General features: G+C 43.6%; 1 protein-coding gene across 1 annotated transcript; it reads right to left on the bottom strand.

Moving 5' to 3' along the window:
- Window positions 1-229: 229 nt before the first annotated feature.
- On the bottom strand, window positions 230-22,212 carry LOC139412223 (signal peptide, CUB and EGF-like domain-containing protein 2). The gene is made up of 23 exons (XM_071159051.1): window positions 22,105-22,212; window positions 21,457-21,573; window positions 21,077-21,202; window positions 20,643-20,777; window positions 16,951-17,076; window positions 16,722-16,838; window positions 15,848-15,937; window positions 15,095-15,211; window positions 13,695-13,817; window positions 12,668-12,784; window positions 12,255-12,377; window positions 11,759-11,875; window positions 10,992-11,085; window positions 10,665-10,771; window positions 9,813-9,983; window positions 9,239-9,445; window positions 4,392-4,562; window positions 3,453-3,620; window positions 3,015-3,176; window positions 2,561-2,758; window positions 2,069-2,221; window positions 1,780-1,859; window positions 230-1,590 (listed from the first exon to the last, which is right to left on the bottom strand). The coding sequence occupies exons 1-23, from the start codon at window positions 22,190-22,192 to the stop codon at window positions 1,444-1,446; spliced, it is 3,054 nt and encodes a 1,017-aa protein (XP_071015152.1). The 5' UTR covers window positions 22,193-22,212; the 3' UTR covers window positions 230-1,443.
- Between the last annotated feature and the right edge of the window lie 65 nt (window positions 22,213-22,277).

Consider the following 22,277-nt stretch of genomic DNA (forward strand, 5'->3'; position numbering starts at 1 on the left):
AAATATAATCAATGTGAATTTTAAGTAATTACAATAGGTGACAGTGTGGCAGGCAATTTTTTGTTTAATTCAAGAGCAAAAACAATTATAACTAATGTAACACAATAACTTATGTTATAGAGCCTATATAAAAAACGACATAATGAATGTATTATTTGGATTTGGACATTGTTGCTTATATTGAAAATAGCATATCAGAAAGTAAAAGAAGTAAAGCAAAAGCACAATATTATGTTTATTTGCTTTATTTACAACATATTATATGTACAAACATAAAAATATAGACATACATTTATTTGTCATTTATAAGTCATAAGTGAATAGAGCAATTCTATTTCACAAACCTCTCATTCCATATCTGGAATGTATAATCTCACCTGATCCCCCTCATATTGCTCTACATTTCTAGTCACACAACTCAATAATCTCACTTCTATGAGTAGTGAAAAGTAGTCTTTGGTAGCTGTTTGAATGATCATAGTGAAGAGCTAGTCTTGATCCATGGGCATCTGTTGTTCACTCAAAGCCCAGTGGCATGGAGTATTCATTGTCCAGTCATTTTTAAAGTACAACTATGTTTTCGGGACAGCAAAAATACAGGTTGTGAAGGGATGTGTCGATACTGCACACGTGTCAGGAATGCAGTTAACTACAATACGTTAACATTTTCATCTAGTACTTTTTACACAATATACAATACATTCATAAGGATACTTTATTTTGTGGTATCACTACATTCTTTGTAGTGCTTTAAAGTTCCCACCATCAGGTCACATTTGTGCTATATTCTTTTCTCATATTCAGGCATATTTCTGTCAACAATTCTGATCTAAATGTGAAACATGACTTTAATAATGTATGTTATAAGTATACACTATCTATGTGGTTGACATTTAGCATAAACCTCAGTTAACTTGTTATACATAATCAAGAGTCTTTTCTCATCCGCTTTCTATGCTATTGGTGAAAGTTCCATTTACCATAATTATTTTCAAGATGTTGTTGTTACACCCGTATGCAAATCGAAGCTTTCATGAATTTAAATGCTAACAATCAAATCAGCTTACCACTTCAAGCTTTATTCCTGAGACTGAAAGTTTAAAATCAAAAGGAAAAGACAAAGTCTGTCTAAATGTTGCAATGCTCACACACAGGAGTGTATGGAAGTATCAGAGATAGATGTGGTATCGAAGTACAAAAAACTTAGCTCTAGAATGTAGACCAGATGTGATAGCGGGAGCTGCCACTTGTCTGCACCATGACAGTCCACTACCCACCTATTCCCAGAAGGTCCAATTGAAGTCCATTTGCGGAAAGTGTCTGAGGCCATCTCTCTTAGTCAACTCTAGACTCAGTCAGTCTCTGTACAGACAGGAGAAGTAAAGGACTCTTTTCTCGGGAGTATCTGAGATATCCACAAAGCAACTTGATGAGAGTGCCTTCTTAAGGGCGAAGGAATCTCAAGACTTTAGAACGTAGAAATCGGATGAAGGATTTGGGGAACATTTCTCTTGACTCCTGTGCTGTGTAGTTGAAGAAGTTCTGTGGGTGGGCCAATACATCAAACAGTGCCTTCATAAGCTTCTTGTCCTGAGAAGAAAATGTAAACTAATAATTAGTACAGGTTGGAGTTCAATCTCAGACAGAGCCAACAATCATCTGACATTTTTACGTTGGTGCTCAAGTGAAGTTTGCATCCTGAATTTCTTATTGTGTCCACAAGAGGGTAGTATATGGCAGACAAAAGCTTTTTCCACAGGAAATACATGAAATTTTTACCTTGAGAATTTCTTGGTGATTTTCAGAGGCATATAATCTTCCATCTCTGACTATATCTTCGATGAGTTCCTGGTAGTCCTCTGAAACATATATCATATATAAACATACCCAAGAGTATATTTCTATATTATTTGTGCAATTGGAAGTAGGTGACAAATTTGTGGTATTATGTAGACCTATCCAGACTTAAAATTCCAAATTAAATAATATTTTACAGACACTTGATCCATTGTTTTTAAGCATGTGTAATTTAAATGTCAATATTTCCACCATTAAGGATGTCTCTTACCATCATAGGTCACATAAGGGACTTGGAAGCCCTTCCCACTGTTCGCTTCATTCGATTTAAACTGTATCCACAGCCTCTTGGAGCGGGAGGTGAAGGCAATAGGCCGTTCATAGGTCTGGCAGGTCTCATAGGTCGTCACAGAGTTGGAGAGAGCTGTGAATTGAGGATATGGTCACATTATGACAAATCCAACATTAGCACCATTCATTACTCTGAAGGTGGCCAGATCTAATGGTCTATTAGAAGCCCATAGTAACCCCCATGATCTCTGAGAGGTGCTATCCTATTATGCAGAACCTCCTACCAACACTGCCACCATCTTATAATGCTAAAGACATTCATCACCAACATCTGGTCACCTGCAGGGAAATCACATTAATACTGTAGCACCATGATAACACCCAGTCACCTAACAAGATCTAACCTCCAACACAACACACACAGACAGACAGACTCATGCATGCACGCACACACAGAAAAACAAACACTCACAGCTCTTTCTCATGACCAGGTAGTCTCCACACTCATCCTCGATGGGGAGGAAGATCTCTGGGACCACGATGAGGATTCTGCGCTTGGGCGGTGGGTTGATGGTCCAGGTGCACTCGATGTTGGCTGGGTAGTTCCCTGGGTAGTTGGGAGACTCGATGTAGCCAGTGAAATCTCCCATCTTTCCACCACAGTGTCTGTCTGTGAGGTGACAAGATAGTGTCAAATAGTTTATGCTGCCTTGGTGCTGCGACACTAATTATCTACAGTAGCATCCCAAAGCAGGACAGGAACAATATTTATTTGAGCACAGTAAAGAAACCTGCATGTAGTTTTAGTTTACTCTATGTGTAGTCATTAAGTACATCTAAAGTGTGAAGCCATGAACACACAAATACATACACATGCACGCACAAACGTACGCACACACAGACAACTCTTGTGTGAACATACATACTTTTGCACTGCATGATGTTGGTGGAGCCGTCAAAGTCGGTGGTGGTATTTCCTGGGCAGGAGATGCAGTAATTCTGACCAAACTCCATCTGATACGTCGCCATGGGACAACGGATACAGCGGTGTGTGCTGGTGTTGTAGTAATGTCCTGGTGAACACTGGACTAAGGGAGCAGAATAGAGTGTACCACGGTTTAGCACCTCTCAAACACCAACATACACCAACATAAACCAATGTAGTATATTTCCATAAAATACAAACTGCAGGGGAGTTCCCTTAAAAATCCAGAGTGTCTTCCAAATGCCACCCTATTCCCTATATAGTGCACTACTTTTCTCTACACAAAGTTATACATTGTGTAGAGAATAGGGTGGCATTTGGGACTCACATCCAGACTTTATAGGCATAACTACATGGGATGGATAAGCTGACCCCTCACCTTTGGTCTCACACTCCTGGAAGGACACGGCACCATTGTGTTTGGTGACCAGGTTTCCTCCACAGTGGAAACAGGAAGTGCGCCCCACCTCTGGTTGGTAGGTACCCAGGGGACAGGGCAGGCAAGGGATGAAGCCATCATGGGAGAACTGACCAGGGGGACATTGACCTGGGAAAACAACAACAGAGGACTGGTCAGAGGGACACTTGTTTTACTCAGTCTGCTCAAAGCAACATTCCCATCGTACATGTGGTCATTTAGCAGACAGACACTCTTATCCAGAGCGACTTAAAGACGAGCCCTCTACCACAATAAGACTAAGGCCAGGAGAGCAGATGTCCGTGGAGTGATGTAACGCAAGGACATTATCTACCATGGAACAACCTCTCTCATATCTCCTGACTGACTTTAACAAACTGTCTCTCCCCATAGCTCTTTTTTGTTTAGTCTATTGGTGGGGAAAGCAGGAGATGGGATCTGTGGCTTAGCCATAAATAGGCTGTGATAACAGTGTTTGGGGGGGTGAAAACATGGTGGCCCCTTCTTCTCTTTATTCAGGAGTGGGCAGGGGCCGGGTGTGGCTGTTTAATTCAAACAGGGCTTGAATGTTCCGAGGCTTACACGACTTTATACAAAGCAGAACATCTGCCTGTGGGGAGATTTTGATCAGGGTATCACTCCTTCCTGTGTATTTCATATATACTCATAACAGGATGTGATTCTGACTGGGAGACTAGTTTAAAGATCACTTTTTTTTAAAGATCAAACCATGAGGGAAAACTATGCCAAGGTCTTTGAATGAGCTCAGTGTATTTTGCTGCAGTTATCTTTATGATTATTATGGTTGATTAAGTATGTGTCCAAGGTGACTCATGTCCCATGTCTTGTACACAGTTAGGAGATACATGATTACTCATATCCTCAACTCTTGAGCCTTACCTCCACACTCAGAGATATTCCGCGCCCCAACCGACCTGGGGCTTCCTCTCACCTCTGGCCCTGGGCAGACCTCACAATAATTCTTTGCCTCTTCATCTTGGTACATTCCAGCTGGACACAGAACACACCTTCCCTGATCCCTGTCATAGTACGTTCCAACAGTGCAGCTCACTAGCAAAAGGTAGAAGAATGAGGCAGATTGGCTAGATAATAGGGATGCTACACAAACACACACACACACACACACACTGGCATTCAAGCCCACCACAAGAGGCCCAGTGTTAAGCTGCTAAAAAGGCATTGCAAATCGACCTGCTGCAGCTATGCACAAATAAAGACATAAGAGCGCTGAGCTGCTCTCCAGATGCTTTTGAGCCCCACATCAAACAAGTTCTTACACTTCACATAACACCGGTGTGCATTGGGGAAAGAACTCTACATACCATCCTAAGAACCCTCACCTCTACCAAAGCACACACAGAGCCAGTCAAAATGAATGTTTGTCTGTTATCTCACAGAGCGTGCAAAGCCTGATTACAGGGATGCACACCATCAGCTTTCATTTTCCCCTTTTCATGTTTTACTTTGTAGAACAACGTCTCTAATTTATGTTTGAATTATTGTGTGTGTCTGGTGATGTCAAGAACTTCTTAAAGGGGGAAATTACATCTAATCATCTCTCCAAACAGAGAGCAGTGAAGTGAAATCATTTTGCGTTTTCATAAAAAAATATCCTTCAGGGAAATCTAAGTAAGAAGAGCTTTTCAGGAGAGAACCAGACATAATGAGTTAATGAGGAACACACAAAGCCTTTAATGCACATCCATTATATGTGCCTCAGCAACTTGATTTTCTTTGAGAAAGAAAATGTAATTCTCTCAAGAGCAGTTAATTTTTTCTGCCTTTTGTTTATCCTGAATGACCATGAGGAGCCACCGTCGCATTGTCTCCACCAGCTTTTATTTGATGGAGAGAGCGAGAGAAGAGAAGAGTGAGAGAGAGAAAAAATCTTGAAGCCTTTCAAATGCAGAGGCAATTCTATAGAGTCCTCGAATTGATGGCCCCAAAGAGGTTTAAAAGACCTTTCACCTCTATTCAAGTATTTGATGACATAGGCAAACACTATGGTATCACAATGGTAAGGAGCTGAACCCAATAAAAGGGGTCAGAGTTCTGAATCCACCCATTCTGCCTTCCCCAATCACTTCTTGCGCCTATCAAGCAGAGGCCCAAACAGCTGATGCTAATTAATTCCCATGGTGTTGCTGAAGTCAATTCTCTGCAGCAGTTTAGTAGCTGGGGTCATGCAGAGTGGCCCTGACTGAGGGGGGATATAGCACTCAAACTCCCAGCTTGAATCAACAGCACTTCCTAATCATCTCCAATGTTAAAATGAACATGCACTATTTTACGTAACAGAGATCAGGAGAATACTCGTACACAGGGTTTCAGACACTACACACTGGCAAGTTTTGCTGTTGGCTATTGTTGTTTTTTTCATAGTAATACAGTCATTCTGCCCCATTAAGTGGTCTGAAACTAAAGTCCAACATACAGCTGATTCTTATACTGGGTTGAGGCATACGGAAATGCAAATGTTGTTGTTGATCAGTCATGAAAAAAAAGAAACGTCCCTTTTTCAGGACCCTGTCTTTCAAAGATAATTCGTAACAATCCAAATAACTTCACAGATCTTAATTGTAAAGGGTTTAAACACTGTTTCCCATGCTTGTTCAATGAACCATAAACAATTAATGAACATGCACCTGTGGAATAGTCATTAAGACACTAAAGAGGCCTTTCTACTGACTCTGAAAAACACCAAAAGAAAGATGGCCAGGGTCCCTGATCATCTGCATGAACATGCCTTAGGCATGCTGCAAGGAGGCATGAGGACAGCAGATGTGGCCAGGGCAATTAACTGCAATGTCCGTACTGTAAGACACCTAAGACAGCGCTAAGGGAGACAGGACGGAAAGCTGATCATCCTCGCAATGGCAGACCACGTGTAACAACACCTGCAGTAGATCGGTACAGCCGAACATCACACCTGCAGGACAGGTACAGGATGGCAACAACAACTGTCTGCGTTACACCAGGAACACACAATCCCTCCATCAGTGCTCAGACTGTCTGCAATAGGCTGGGAGAGGCTGGACTGAGGGCTTGTAGGCCTGATGTAAGGCAGGTCCTCACCAGACATCACCGGCAACAACGTCGCCTATGAGCACAAACCCACCGTCGCTGGACCAGACAGGACTGGCAAAAAGTGTTCTTCACTGACGAGTCGCGGTTTTGTCTTACCAGGGGTGATGGTCGGATTCGCGTTTATCGTCGAAGGAATGAGCGTTACACCGAGGCCTGTACTCTGGAGCGGGATCGATTTGGAGGTGGAGGATCCATCATGGTCTGGGGCGGTGTGTCACAGCATCATCGGACTGAGCTTATTGTCATTGCAGGCAATCTCAATGCTGTGCGTAACAGGGAAGACAACCTCCTCCCTCATGTGGTACCCTTCCTGCAGGCTCATCCTGACATGACCCTCCAGCATCACAATGCCAACAGCCATACTGCTCGTTCTGTGCGTGATTTCCTGCAAGACAGGAATGTGAGTGTTCTGTCATGGCCAGCGAAGAGCACGTCTGGGACCTGTTGGATCGGAGGGTGAGGGCTAGGGTCATTCCCCCAGAAATGTCTGGGAACTTGCAGGTGCCTTGGTGGAAGAGTGGGGTAACATCTCACAGCAAGAACTGGCAAATCTGGTGCAGTCCATGAGGAGGAGATGCACTGCAGTACTTAATGCAGCTGGTGGCCACAGCAGATACGGACTGTTACTTTTGATTTTGACACCCCCTTTGTTCAGGGACACATTATTCTATTTCTGTTAGTCACATGTCTGTGGTACTTGTTCAGTTTATGTCTCAGTTGTTGAATATTGTTATGTTCATACAAATATTTCCACATGTTAAGTTTGCTGAAAATAAACGCAGTTGACAGTGAGAGGACATTTCTTTTTTTTGATGAGTTTAGAATGAAAAAAAACTCTGATTAAACATAGGAGATATTTCACCAGTTGGTTTATTGGAATACTGCCGGGTACTATATCATGAGATTCATAACGTTCAGAATTTGGTTAGAGAGAAAGAGCGCTAGATATTTTATGAGTGAGGAATAAGAAGGCATTGCTTTCTCTCAGTACTAGTGAGGCTGAGGCCATGTTGTTTGGAGGATTTCTCTCCCAAATGAAGCAGTGAGAACCAGCCCCAATGGGATTTACAATGGAGTGGGCAAACTGAAAGGGTTAAACTGCACTTAGTGAGCTAAGCCAGGGGTGGAGGGAAAAATAGAGCTCCATTATAGAGCTGGGGGTTACGGCTCCCTTTCAGCCCCCCTTCCAAATTACATGTCTACACCCCTGCCTGTCCACTGGTCTGCTTAATGATCATCTGAAACTAACTGCAGTGTGGGAATCCTACACACGGGTAACTTTACTCTTCTGAGTTATTTTTTGTTTTACGACTTAAGATTTACTTATGAGGTAAGTCATATGAAACACAAAAACAACAAGCAACAAAGCTACAAAGCAAAATCAACAGTTAAGGGTCATTTGAATCCAGCACAAAATGTTAGTCTCCTGTTATTTGGAGGTAGAAAGAAATGGACACCAGCGAGAGTTCACTTCGCTGGGGATACCTTGTATTAAGGGATGCTTGGTTTGTAAAACTGTTAGACTATTTCCCTCTTGTGTGAAAATCAATCCATTTAACCAGCTATGGGCAGTCTTTATTCCTAAAAATCTCTATGAACCAGAATGGATCAAACACCATCCTTCCCCCACTCAAACTCCTCCACCCTCACACACTCAACCCCCTCCACCCTCACCCACTCAACCCCCTCCATCCTCACCCACTCAACCCCCTCCATCCTCACCCACTCAACCCCCTCCATCCTCACCCACTCAACCCCCTCCATCCTCACCCACTCAACCTCAATAAGGACGGGGGAAAGAGAGGAGAGCTCTGGATCAAGACAGAGGCAGGCTAGAACAGCTTTGAGAGGTCGGTCTACAATAGTCTTCAGACCCCTTAAAAACACAGGGGCACAGGGGCTCTAGAGGTAGACGACCAATCATTACAGAGTTAACGGTGGACAGAAAACTGACTCTCTTCTACTGACCACACTGAGACAGACAGGCAGAATGCAGCAGCAGGCAGTGGGCTTACTATGCTTACTGTGAGGCCCTGAACTGGGGCCACGCAGCTCTCTGCTCCCCTCCTATCTGACAGAGAAAACACATGCCAACCTCCTTTCCACTGCTGATGTTGACAGGGTGTCATTAAAGCTAATAGACATTTCCTCCATTATGGCTGTAAAATTAAATAGGACCAGCGGAATCAACAGCAAAAGCTAGCGGCTGCCATCACTCCTTCTGTTGCACTTTATCCCACGGAGATGCTGGAAGATCTCCTAGCTCTGCGAGCCAGTCAACAACGGGCTCTCTTTTCTCCATGCGAGCTGAGCAAGCACTCCCCATACTAGCTCATTACAGCATGTAATCTGGCCAACACCTGCTCCAAATCCAATCAATAAACAAACCTGTCTATATATATCTTGCTGGCATGGCTATGACTATGAGCTGCTCTGTGTGGGAGCCAGGACTTGACTCCAGGGGTGGCTCAGATACAGGCAGAAACAGATACAGGTAGATGCTCAAGATGCTACTCATTTTATACATACATTTATACCTAAATCTTATGATACTCAGAACACTCAAGATGATACTCATTTTATACATACATTTATACCTAAATCTTATGATACTCAGAACATTTAAGATGCTCACTCACCACACTTCCTGTCCACCAGTACCTGCCCTTTCCAACAGTGTTCAGGTAAGTCCACCGGCCGGGCCAGCCTCTTGGCCAGCTCGTAGTTAGAGCCAGCGAAGTGGAGGTGGAACTGCTCCCGGTGGATGGACTTCCTCAAGGTACGGATAGTCTTCCTCAGCCTCTTCTCTGAGCGCCGGCGCACACAGCCCAGGTCACAGCTCTCTGCTGAGAGAAACACCAGATACCAAAACTGTCCTTGCAACGCAATGAGACCACAATACACACGCAAACAAAACCACACACACATACCGGTACTAAAATAGACAGACACACACACTTGTGTACATATCCATTCCAACACACAGACACCAGAACATTTGATCAACCACTTGCTCCCTCAGAATACAAGAGAAACCTCCAAACCTACACCTTCCCCAAAGATCCCACCACCTCAAAACGCCACGTCAAAACAGGAGATACTTTCACATGTTTGGCTTGTTAAGTGACGAAAAGCAAGAGCAGAGAGAGAAACAGGAAGCAGAGTGTCAGCCAGAGGACTGGGGTCACAGCAGGGCAGGGCAGAGAGACCAACCTGTTACCTCCTCTAGGTTCACATCCAACTCAAACTCAGCCGTGATGGCGGAGCCCTCCTCCTCGTAACCCGCCTTCCTGCCGTGGCGGCTCTGCATCCGGGGGCCAGACGAGCTGCAGCGCAAGCGCACATAGCTGAACTGGACGTTCTCCGTGAAGGGGGACCTGCTGTCTGTGGACACGACCAGCCACACAGGACATGGACATGCACTCACACATGCATGCACGGAGACAAACACACACACACACATGCACGCACGGAGACAAACACACACACACATGCATGCATGGAGACAAACACACACACACACGTTACTGAATAACAACTATATGGTGTATAACTGGTTAACTGTAGCAGGTAGAGTGAGGATAAAACTTAATTGCAATGTCACAACACTTAAATCTAAGGAGATTATATCCTTTGTGTGGTTTAATTTGTTATTTAACCTTTATTTAACTAGGCAAGTTAGTTAAGAACAAATTCTTATTTTACAATGATGGCCTACACCGGCCAAACCCTCCCCTAACCCGGACAGCGCTGGGCCAATTGTGCACCGCCCTATTGGACTCCCGATCACGGCTGGTTGTGATACAGTCCGGGATCGAACCAGGGTCTGTAGTGATGCCTCTAGCACTGTTCAAGTACTGATGTTTCTAATCATTCTTTGAAAAGCAGTGACTTCTCTGTGTATCCTGTTAAACATGCACTCTTTTCCTCCTGCCCTTTTTGTTAAGCAGCCTCGGGGTTTGGTTCCTGTTATCAAGTTTGGTGCATGATATGTAGGCAGTGCCAGGTTAATCTGCATTGTTTTAATGAATGAGGAGCTGTTGGACTAGTTAGAAACCGTTGTACCTGAGTGAGCTGCGTTCAGGCTCTCCTTCAGTCTCTCTTGACTACGTTTCAAGTTGCACTTTCCTGTGCCAGACTTAAAAGTGGCTGTGGTCTTAATTCGCAGGACACTTGACATTTCTGGTCCTACGGTACAAAGGAAATAATAGCACATTGTTCACCTTTGATAAAAAGGAAAAATCCCTTGACTTCCATATGTCTATAAATGAAAATGTGAATACTGAAGACTTGATTTGGTATGACGTTGTTTTGTCTTTATATGTTGTGTTTCTGGTTGTTTAGGTCAGGCTGGAGTGACAGAGGCTGATGCAGATCTGTGATGGTGTGTACTTGCCCAAGCAATACGAGCCACTTCCATTCCTTTGTGCTCCAGCCAAGCAGGGCAGAGGCATTCCACAGGTCACTGTATAAGAATCCTCCGTCCCTGTAAACACACACAGGGGCATGAGACAGGTCACTGTATAAGAATCCTCCGTCCCTGTAAACGCACACAGGGGCATGAGACAGGTCACTGTATAAGAATCCTCCGTCCCTGTAAACACACACAGGGGCATGAGACAGGTCACTGTATAAGAATCCTCCGTCCCTGTAAACACACACAGGGGCATGAGACAGGTCACTGTATAAGAATCCTCCGTCCCTGTAAACGCACACAGGGGCATGAGACAGGTCACTGTATAAGAATCCTCCGTCCCTGTAAACGCACACAGGGGCATGAGACAGGTCACTGTATAAGAATCCTCCGTCCCTGTAAACGCACACAGGGGCATGAGACAGGTCACTGTATAAGAATCCTCCGTCCCTGTAAACACACACAGGGGCATGAGACAGGCCACCAAAGACAAAAGGCAGAGCCACAAAAGGCCTGGTCGCCAAAAACAAACAGACGGGTGCTGGAACATGAGACAGCACTGCTCTGCAGACTGATAGTAGTAGTAACTCAATTTCTGTCCCAAATGGTACCATATTTCCTGTATAGGGCACTACCCTTGACCAGAGCCATGTGGGCGCTGGACAAAAGTTGTGTAATATAAAGGGAAAAGGGTGCCATTTGGGATGCAGACCAATAGTAGTAGTAGTAGTAACTGATAACTCACCACTGGTGATGTGGACCTGGGACTGGCAGGTCAGGTAGCAGCGGTCAACTCCCTCCTGCCTGCTGCAGTTTAAGGTCGGTTTAGAGGGGGGCTTTGTTGCTGGGAAACCCTCTGCCTCTAGATGGAAACCATAACAAACTCACAGGTGAAGAGCAGACTTTGGCCGTGGTAGAAAGACAGACAGACGGAGGAGGGTAGAAGTTGTGAGAAGTTGTGGGAAAAGAGTGAAACCTATCCAAGGAGAAGAAGAAAATGGGAACAGAAGCAATTGCCTTTATTCCACTTTTGTCCCAGGTTTTAAACCAAAGGCCAGAGAGAAAAACAGAGCAGTAAAGAGAAAGAGAAGAAAATAACTCAAAGTATCTCCTGTTTTTAGTCCCCAAAAGTTTCAAAACATGCATGTGGTACAAAAACAGTTGACCAAAAACTTAGCAGTTTATCACAACACACCCCAAACCGTCTAGAGCCCCCCAGGCCTGAAGGGGCACTGTCTTACCGATACAATCCTTTTTGTTCCAGTGTAGCTTATAACCAGGGTGGCACTGGCACTCAAACCCACCCATGGTGTTCTCACAACCCTGCTCACAACCTCCATTGTTCACACTGCACTCATTTATATCTGAGAAGAAAGCAGGGAAAACATCCATGTTATTCGCAGCATCTCTCACCTCACCTCATTCACAAAGCATCCATTATTTTTTCAGCAAAAACGACTAAAAACACTACAATGAACTATTCAGAATGGTGTGAAATTGTATAGATGGTACCAAAGCCCTTTCCCCATAAGCATAATACCCTATACACATTAGTTTATAGAAAACCCAAACATGAACTATTCAGAATGGTGTCAAAGCCCTTTCCCCATACCATAAGTATAATACCCCATAAGCATTAGTTTTATAGTCTTACCTCCACAGTGGGCCAGTCCATACAGGGTGTACCCTTTGTTGCAAACACACTCAAAACCACCAGGGGAGTTCACACACGTGTGACCACATGTCCTTTCGAAATAACACTCGTCTATATCTGTCATTAAAAGCAGAGGGATATTCTTTTTCAATTTAAGGTAGTAGAAATTGGGATTTTAAATGGTACAGCATGGTATCACTAGGTGATGAATTGTGGCATTGTCTTTTGATAGTTAATTTTAGAGACAGCAGTATCTTAATGACGAGTTGTATCAGAGGGATGAAATCAGTATTTACTAAACGTTAAGCTTTAAACTGGCACGTTAAGGATCTTCAGAGGAATTCTTCAAGTCAATACTGGCAAACCGTTCAGCCTCCCACCCTCTCTGTCTTATCTTCCAGCAGCACCTACACAGAACAACAGCTCAGTATACTGTGCTGTCCCAGCCCCTTCCCCAGATGTAGGGCAGACAGGCAGGAGAGTGAAGAGAAGAGGCCTACCCTGGAAGGAAAGTGAAGAGAAGAGGCCTACCCTGGAAGGAAAGTGAAGAGAAGAGGCCTACCCTGAAAAGAGAGTGAAGAGAAGAGGCCTGCCCTGACAGGAGAGTGAAGAGGAGCGGCCTACCCTGACAGGAGAGTGAAGAGAAGAGGCCTACCCTGACAGGAGAGTGAAGAGAAGAGGCCTACCCTGACAGGAGAGTGAAGAGAAGCGGCCTACCCTGACAGGAGAGTGAAGAGAAGAGGCCTACCCTGACAGGAGAGTGAAGAGAAGAGGCCTACCCTGACAGGAGAGTGAAGAGAAGAGGCCTACCCTGACAGGAGAGTGAAGAGAAGAGGCCTACCCTGACAGGAGAGTGAAGAGAAGAGGCCTACCCTGACAGGAGAGTGAAGAGAAAAGGCCTACCCTGACAGGAGAGTGAAGAGAAGAGGCCTACCCTGACAGGAGAGTGAAGAGAAGAGGCCTACCCTGACAGGAGAGTGAAGAGAAGAGGCCTACCCTGGCTGGAGAGTGAAGAAAAGAGGCCTACCCTGACAGGAGCGCTCGTCAGTAAGCAGCTTGAAGCCCTTCCAGCAGTTACACTCAAAGCTGCCGATGGTGTTCCTGCAGACGTGGTCGCAACCGCCGTTGTGCAGCTCACACTCATTAATGTCTGTGAGAAGCAAATTATAAAACTGTTATTATTCAGGCAAACATACACTCCCCTCCATATATATTTGGTCAGAGAAGCAATTTTTAAAAATGTGTCTCTATACTTAGGAGACGGTACATAATGTCAGCTTTTATTTGAGGGTATTTCGATACATATCTGTTTAACCATTCAGAAACTTTATGTATCTAGTCCCCCCATTTAAAGAAGTCATAAGTATATCACTTTTAGTGTGTTAAAGTTGTCAAAAGGTTAGCATTTGGTCCCATATTCCTTGCACACGATGACTACATCAAGTTTTGCAGTTTGTTTTGGTTGTGTTTTGGGTTATGTTTTGGTTGTGTTTTGGGTTATGTTTTGGTTGTGTTTTGGGTTATGTTTTGGTTGTGTTTTGGGTTATGTTTTGGTTGTGTTTTGGGTTATGTTTTGGTTGTGTTTTGGGTTATGTTTTGGTTGTGTTTTGGGTTATGTTTTGCCCAACAGGAACTGAATGGTGAATAACATTTTGGAGTCACTTTTATTGTAAGTAACAATTGAAGATGTTTCTGAACTTCTACATTCTACATGGATGCTACCACGATTATGGAGGATTCGTGAATAATGATTACAGATGCAGAAATAACGGTCTCTCTCATCATTATTCATAAATGTTCTTAATCCTGGCATTAACAGGATTAATTTAGTATTCAGAAACATTATCTACTCACTTAGAAAGAAAATTACTCCAGTCATCATTCAACCATTCAGTTCCTGTTAGGCAAAATATAACACAAAACTCAACCAAAACAAACTGCAAACGCATCCAACGAGTTTGTAAAGTCACAAGCTTGATGTAGTCATTGCGTGCAATGAATATGGGACCAAATAATAAACTTTTGACTACTTTTATACACTATAAGTGAATTCGTCCAAATACTTTTGAATTATTCACATGGAGGAAATTTGATACGTAAACCTGACATTCTGTACTGTATGTAGCCTCATATGAAACATTTGCTGGAGTATAGAGCCAAATGAGCCAAATGAAAAATGTTAGCTTCACTGTCCAAATACCTATGGAGGGGAGATGTGAAGCTTGTTAAATAAAAGTACATTAAACTGAATAATAAGAGATGGAGATGAAGATGGCCTGCCTCCAAAATTCCCTTTAAAGTGCATTACTTTTGACCAGAGCCCTATGGGCCCAGGTCAAAAGTAGTGCACTAAATAGGAAATAGAGTGCCATTTGTAACTCAGACATAGAGATGGAGTTGAGGTTCTTGGTGGACGGCTGGTCTGACCTTTGCACGTCTTCCCGTCAGGCTGCAGAGTGAAGCCCACAGGGCAGCTGCAGCGTACCCCCGTGGATGTGTCCTTACACGTGGAGTCACACCCCCCGTTATTTACCGCACAGTTCTCTGAAAGGCCAGCGTGAATAGATTCAATGTCAACATGCTGCTGCTGTGTACTATACTGAATGAAGGGTTATAAAATGCCTATACATTATGTACTGTCGTTATAGAGCTATTGCCAAAGTCTGGTTTTTAACCCTACCAACAGACATTGAGTAGACAACAGCAGTAGTCCTAGACACTGAGCTAGCAACCCAGTCACATACATACAGTCAATACAGTGTTTTACTAGGTGTGAACATTGACACAGCACACCATGACTGACAGTGCTATACATTGGGCAACCTAACGCTATCCCCGTCCTAAACGGAAGGAAAACGTGAAATGTACCACACTGTCACAAAAGCATATTTTTCAGGGGAGGAATCGGGCGGTGAGAAAGTGAGGGTCCATAGTCATTTCACAGTTTGCTCTAAAGCCTGTGGAATGCCTTGGTTTACTGGGCCTTGCTCTTCTCCCCTCTGAAAAACACCTCTGGCTGATTCCTGGCAGCATAACCCATGGTAACTAAAGTCATTCAAATAGTCCAACTGACAGAATTCTCTTAGTCAGTAGCTGAGTCTGTTTGGTTTTGTTATTTTAGTGTTGTAAAAGTATCAATGGGTAATAATAGTGGAATTTGTGCAATTATACAATTATTACCCATGAGCAGTCTGCGCTTGACACGTTTGTCCACCTCAGTGAAGGACGTGGCGTTGTGATCAGAGCTCTCAGTAGTTGTCTCGTCCCGCTCTGTAATACAGACAGTGGGTGACGTGAGTAACAGTCAGTAACCTAACCAACAGAATACATGTAGATACATACATAGTATTTTAGTATAACTAAAATAAACACAGGTCAACATTTAAGAAAATGGTTTGCACCAAGTTGCCTCCTGTTCTGTTCTGTCTGCTGATGCACAGTAGCTGAATTGCCCAGTGCACACCTTGGTGGTCTGTAAGTGTAGTCTACCTCCCCTGGATGTTGTTCTGTGTTCCTCTCTGGAACCAGAAGCATGTTGACACCTAAGACATGCAGTTTGGCTGTCTATGCGTGTGTCAGATAAGACAGGAGATGGAACTGTGAGATGGAGCTGAAGAGAACTCAGTGATAATCCTGGACCCCACACACACAGTAGCGCCGCGGGAGAAACAGATACTACCCACAGGCCTACTGTACGTCTCCTTCCTATCTGACGGCTGATGCTTATCATATCCACCATGTGCAAATGGAAGAAATACACACTCGCTGTCAGGAGAGATGGCAAGCTCCTCAAAAGGATTGCCATTTCATCCACAGGCTCAAGATGTGATCCTTTAAACAGGTGAGTTTCAGTGGGTGAGAGTAACAAAAAGGAGGAGAATTAAGAAGTGTACAGATGGAAATATCGAGAAGGATCCAGTCCATTTCACCATTATTGACTAGGAATCTGGTTTGCTATATGTAGAGATGCTTACAGGGGAGGAATCGGGCTGTGAGAAAGTGAGGGTCCATAGTAGTATGTAAGTAGGCCTGGATGTGGTTGATCTGCTCTTACCTACACAGGATCTGCCGTCAGGGTGCAGGGTGTACCTCACATGACACCTGCAGATGGGCCCCTGCTCCATGTCCTCGCAGGTGTGCTGGCAGCCCCCGTTACCATGGTTGCAGGTCACTAGGCCAATAACACAAAACTTGGGTCAATTCCAAAGTTCAACTCATGTGTTATCTAAACAAAACTCTTGGTTGAGCTGGCTAAACGATCAATCACAAAACTTCACACATACAGATGCAGCCTCTTTGGTTCTTGGCCAGCTCGAATCCTGGGCGGCATTCGCAGGCCACTCCTCCCTTGGGTGTCTCCTTGCAGATGTGAGCACAGCCATGCTCCTTATTCATACAGCTAAGGCCCTCTGGGAAAGAGAGGTTACACTTTACATTAGGTTACTCCTATACCTGTGTAATAACACTGTAATTACACTACTCACAACAGTGTATTCACATGTTGTTACACATAGTACATGGTAATGAAATACAGAGGCAAAACAACTGACACTGCACAACACCAATGATGTCTGATGATAGATTATTGAAGCCCCCTGACTAGAAATCTGACACAACCCTTTGGGGCATGGCCCAACAATAACACTTCCTAGAGAGGGCTGATGCATTCAGCTGACATGCAAGTGCAGTGGACCCCTCAAATGGGCCTCCCGGGTGCCGCAGTGGTTAAGGGCGCTGTACTGCAGCGCCAGCTGTGCCATCAGAGTCCCTGGGTTCGCGCCCAGGCTCTGTCGTAACCGGCCGCGACCGGGAGGTCCGTGGGGCGACGCACAATTGGCCTAGGTTAGGGAGGGCTTGGTCGGTAGGGATGTCCTTGTCTCATTGCGCACCAGCGACTCCTGTGGCGGGCCGGGCGCAGTGCGCGCTAACCAAGGTTGCCGGGTGCACGGTGTAGCCTCCAACACATTGGTGCGGGTTGGATGCGCACTGTGTTAAGAAGCAGTGCGGCTGGTTGGGTTGTGTATCGGAGGACGCATGACGTTCAACCTTCATCTCTCCTGAGCCCGTACGGGAGTTGTAGCGATGAGACAAGATAGTAGCTACTACAACAATTGGATACCACGAAATTGGGGAGAAAAAGGGGTAAAAAAAATAAATAAAAAAAAATTTAAAAAAAAAAAATGTGCAACTCCAAATGGACTGGGCTGGCCTAGCTTTTTCAAGCCATGTCAAAAAGAGAGGGGAAAGAAAACCAAGTGGCTGGGAAAGGTGGCAGAGGGAGAGAGTTTTTCCCTGAAGGCAAGCAGAAACAAAGCTAACAACCAACACTTTGGTACTTTATTTACCGTGGTCAGTATTATATTATATACTTTATACACTGAGTTTACAAAACATTAAGGACACCTACCTAATGTTAAGTTGCAACCCCCCCCCACATACACAATCCAATTGTCTAAAGGCTTAAAAATCCTTCTTTACACTGATTTGAAGGGGATTTAACAAGTGACGTCAATAAGGGATAATAGCTTTCACCTGGATTCACCTGGTCAACCTATGTCATGGTATGTCATGGAAAGAGCAGATATCCATAATGTTCTGTACACTCAGTGTGTATGGGAGTCAGAATCACACTATTATCTTCTATCCTAATACCATCATTGGCCTTCTCCCAGGTCACTGTAGAGAGCAGCTCCTTTAAACTTATGCTGCAACGGCTGAGTGGATGTGCTGGTAGGATTAGTAAGTTTTCCAAGGGAAACCCAATGTAGTGAAAAACCTTTGGATCTCTTCATTGAATTTAGTGAGAATAAAACAACAATACTTGTGAGAGCTTTATTCTAATGTAAGACACAGGCCACAAAAGCCCAAGTGTTGCAGTTATTAACTTGTTTTGTTCTCTGGGACACGGGGCTCCTTTTCCCACAGCATGGGCCCTTTGGAGCCCGACTGCTCTAGATAATGCCCCAGAGAGGGGACCGATTTAACAGCTGTCATCCATCATTGTGCTGTCAATCACACTCTTGTATGTGAACATTTGAGAATTAGCTCCATAATTCTCTGCTGTGCCCCTGACACAGCTTAGTAGCCTACCTTAACACAAACACACATACACATAGGGATGCACACACACACACACACATAAGGACACACACACACACACACACACATAGACTGAGACACAAACATACAGAAACATGCATGGACTGAGACCCAACAGGCATGCATGCACACACACACACACACACAGACACACACACACAGACAGACACAGAGAGACACATACAGTGCCTTGCGAAAGTATTCGGCCCCCTTGAACTTTGCGACCTTTTGCCACATTTCAGGCTTCAAACATAAATATATAAAACTGTATTTCTTTGTGAAGAATCAACAACAAGTGGGACACAATCATGAAGTGGAACGACATTTATTGGATATTTCAAACTTTTTTAACAAATCAAAAACTGAAAAATTGGGCGTGCAAAATTATTCAGCCCCTTTACTTTCAGTGCAGCAAACTCTCTCCAGAAGTTCAGGGAGGATCTCTGAATGATCCAATGTTGACCTAAATGACTAATGATGATAAATACAATCCACCTGTGTGTAATCAAGTCTCCGTATAAATGCACCTGCACTGTGATCGTCTCAGAAGTCCGTTAAAAGCGCAGAGAGCATCATGAAGAACAAGGAACACACCAGGCAGGTCCGAGATACTGTTGTGAAGAAGTTTAAAGCCGGATTTGGATACAAAAAGATTTCCCAAGCTTTAAACATCCCAAGGAGCACTGTGCAAGCGATAATATTGAAATGGAAGGAGTATCAGACCACTGCAAATCTACCAAGACCTGGCCGTCCCTCTAAACTTTCAGCTCATACAAGGAGAAGACTGATCAGAGATGCAGCCAAGAGGCCCATGATCACTCTGGATGAACTGCAGAGATCTACAGCTGAGGTGGGAGACTCTGTCCATAGGACAACAATCAGTCGTATATTGCACAAATCTGGCCTTTATGGAAGAGTGGCAAGAAGAAAGCCATTTCTTAAAGATATCCATAAAAAGTGTTGTTTAAAGTTTGCCACAAGCCACCTGGGAGACACACCAAACATGTGGAAGAAGGTGCTCTGGTCAGATGAAACCAAAATTGAACTTTTTGGCAACAATGCAAAACGTTATGTTTGGCGTAAAAGCAACACAGCTGAACACACCATCCCCACTGTCAAACATGGTGGTGGCAGCATCATGGTTTGGGCCTGCTTTTCTTCAGCGGGGACAGGGAATATGGTTAAAATTGATGGGAAGATGGATGGAGCCAAATACAGGACCATTCTGGAAGAAAACCTGATGGAGTCTGCAAAAGACCTGAGACTGGGACGGAGATTTGTCTTCCAACAAGACAATGATCCAAAACATAAACCAAAATCTACAATGGAATGGTTCAAAAATAAACATATCCAGGTGTTAGAATGGCCAAGTCAAAGTCCAGACCTGAATCCAATCGAGAATCTGTGGAAAGAACTGAAAACTGCTGTTCACAGTGCTCTCCATCCAACCTCACTGAGCTCGAGCTGTTTTGCAAGGAGGAATGGGAAAAAATTTCAGTCTCTCGATGTGCAAAACTGATAGAGACATACCCCAAGCGACTTACAGCTGTAATCGCAGCAAAAGGTGGCGCTACAAAGTATTAACTTAAGGGGGCTGAATAATTTTGCACGCCCAATTTTTCAGTTTTTGATTTGTTAAAAAAGTTTGAAATATCCAATAAATGTCGTTCCACTTCATGATTGTGTCCCACTTGTTGTTGATTCTTCACAAAAAAAATACAGTTTTATATCTTTATGTTTGAAGCCTGAAATGTGGCAAAAGGTCGCAAAGTTCAAGGGGGCCGAATACTTTCGCAAGGCACTGTACATACACACATTTGAAGGTGGGTAGGAGAGTTGGAAACCATCACAGGGCAGGTATTCCAGGGGTACTCACCCACAGAGCGGTGGATACATGTGTGCTGGTTGTCACTGAGGAAGAAGCCCTCTTTGCAGCTGCACTCATAACTCCCCATGGTGTTGACACATGTATACTGGCACCCTCCATTGTTGAAGACACACTCGTCCACATCTGCAGGCAGAGCCAGGACATGACTTCTCAGAACAATGAAATAACTGGATGAATGTTCATGAATTCCTAGGTTGTCTTCATGAAAACTATAAAGAAATATTACAACAAATCTCTATTTACCTGGCTGTCACACATTGTTCAATGGTCTTAGCAGAATAGAAACGAATTCCCTATTGAAATTATACACTTTTAATGCCACCTTAATTCACCGTATAGGCCTAAAGTTATATCTGCGAAATGATTGTCAGACACTCAATACATCAAATGTTGTTTACCTTGTAGTCTGAAATGTATCTTACCAAGACAATTATGTCCATCGTGCGCTAAATTGAATCCATCATGGCAAGTGCAACGATAATTGCCTGGTATGTTGTTACATTCGTGTACACAGCCACCATTGTACTCGATATCGCAATCATCAATGTCTAAAAGGGAGTCAAGTCGAGAATGATGAATGTTTGCCATTTAAGCATTTAATGGAAAATGGTCCTTTCAAACAATGGGCCACATCATTTAAATAAAAAGTCATGCATTATGCCAAGGTATATGATATATAATCAAAATGTCATTGAAACTTGTCTTGAAATCCAAGGAACTATTGGTCCAAAGAATTCAAATGTGTCTCATATGATCCCAATACAAAAGGAAAGGAACAAGGAATTACAGAGGAGATAATTACCTTCACAATGTTTACCGTCGCCTTTAAAGCCTACTTTACACGAGCACTTGTAAGAGGCTTGGGTATTTTGACAAATAGCATCAATGTGACATCCATCACTTCCTTCTGCGCATGCATCTGGATTTGAAATCCACATTATGACATAAAATGTTACCAGAAACAACATTTCGTAATCTGTATTTTAGTCATGTACATTAAGATTATGAGATTAATGTGGTCCTCATTAAATCCCCAATATTCAATTCAACACTGAATAATTTCAGTTAAATAGGTAAAAGTCTAATTCGCCAGGTTCTGAGTACTAAAGTTAACAAAACATTGATCCGATTGAACCTGATCCACCACTAAAATTAAGAAAAAATACAAGTCAGGACCCATTCCTTATCATTGGTACATTTGTTATTAATTTTATCTGAAAACAAGTGAGTAGGTTGGTTAAAATGTAGGACTTCGTTAAAAAAGCAAACAGACAAAAGAGATTCATCAAGATCCAATTTGTACAATTGAAGCCAAAACTGAGTGGGCAAACTATAATAATGTAAAACAAAATAAAGTCTGCCAAGTAGTTGGAAACTATACATAATTTGAAAACAACAACAACATGAGCGCAAACACATAAAAACAGCCTTTGAAACTCATACAACGCACCTGGATTCTCTAGAAGAGCGGCGATTTGGCGAGTATTTAACAAGAGCAAAAACAAACAAAAGTCCCTTGCACTACAAATAGCTCCCATGGTGATATGATCCGAGTTTTGGAGGTGTCCTTAAAAGGACGCGTTTGCACTGAAGTCTTGACCAAGTGTCCGCCTCATTTTCATT

The sequence above is a fragment of the Oncorhynchus clarkii genome, chromosome 6, assembly GCF_045791955.1.
Source record: "Oncorhynchus clarkii lewisi isolate Uvic-CL-2024 chromosome 6, UVic_Ocla_1.0, whole genome shotgun sequence".
In the NCBI taxonomy this organism is placed as follows: domain Eukaryota; kingdom Metazoa; phylum Chordata; class Actinopteri; order Salmoniformes; family Salmonidae; genus Oncorhynchus; species Oncorhynchus clarkii.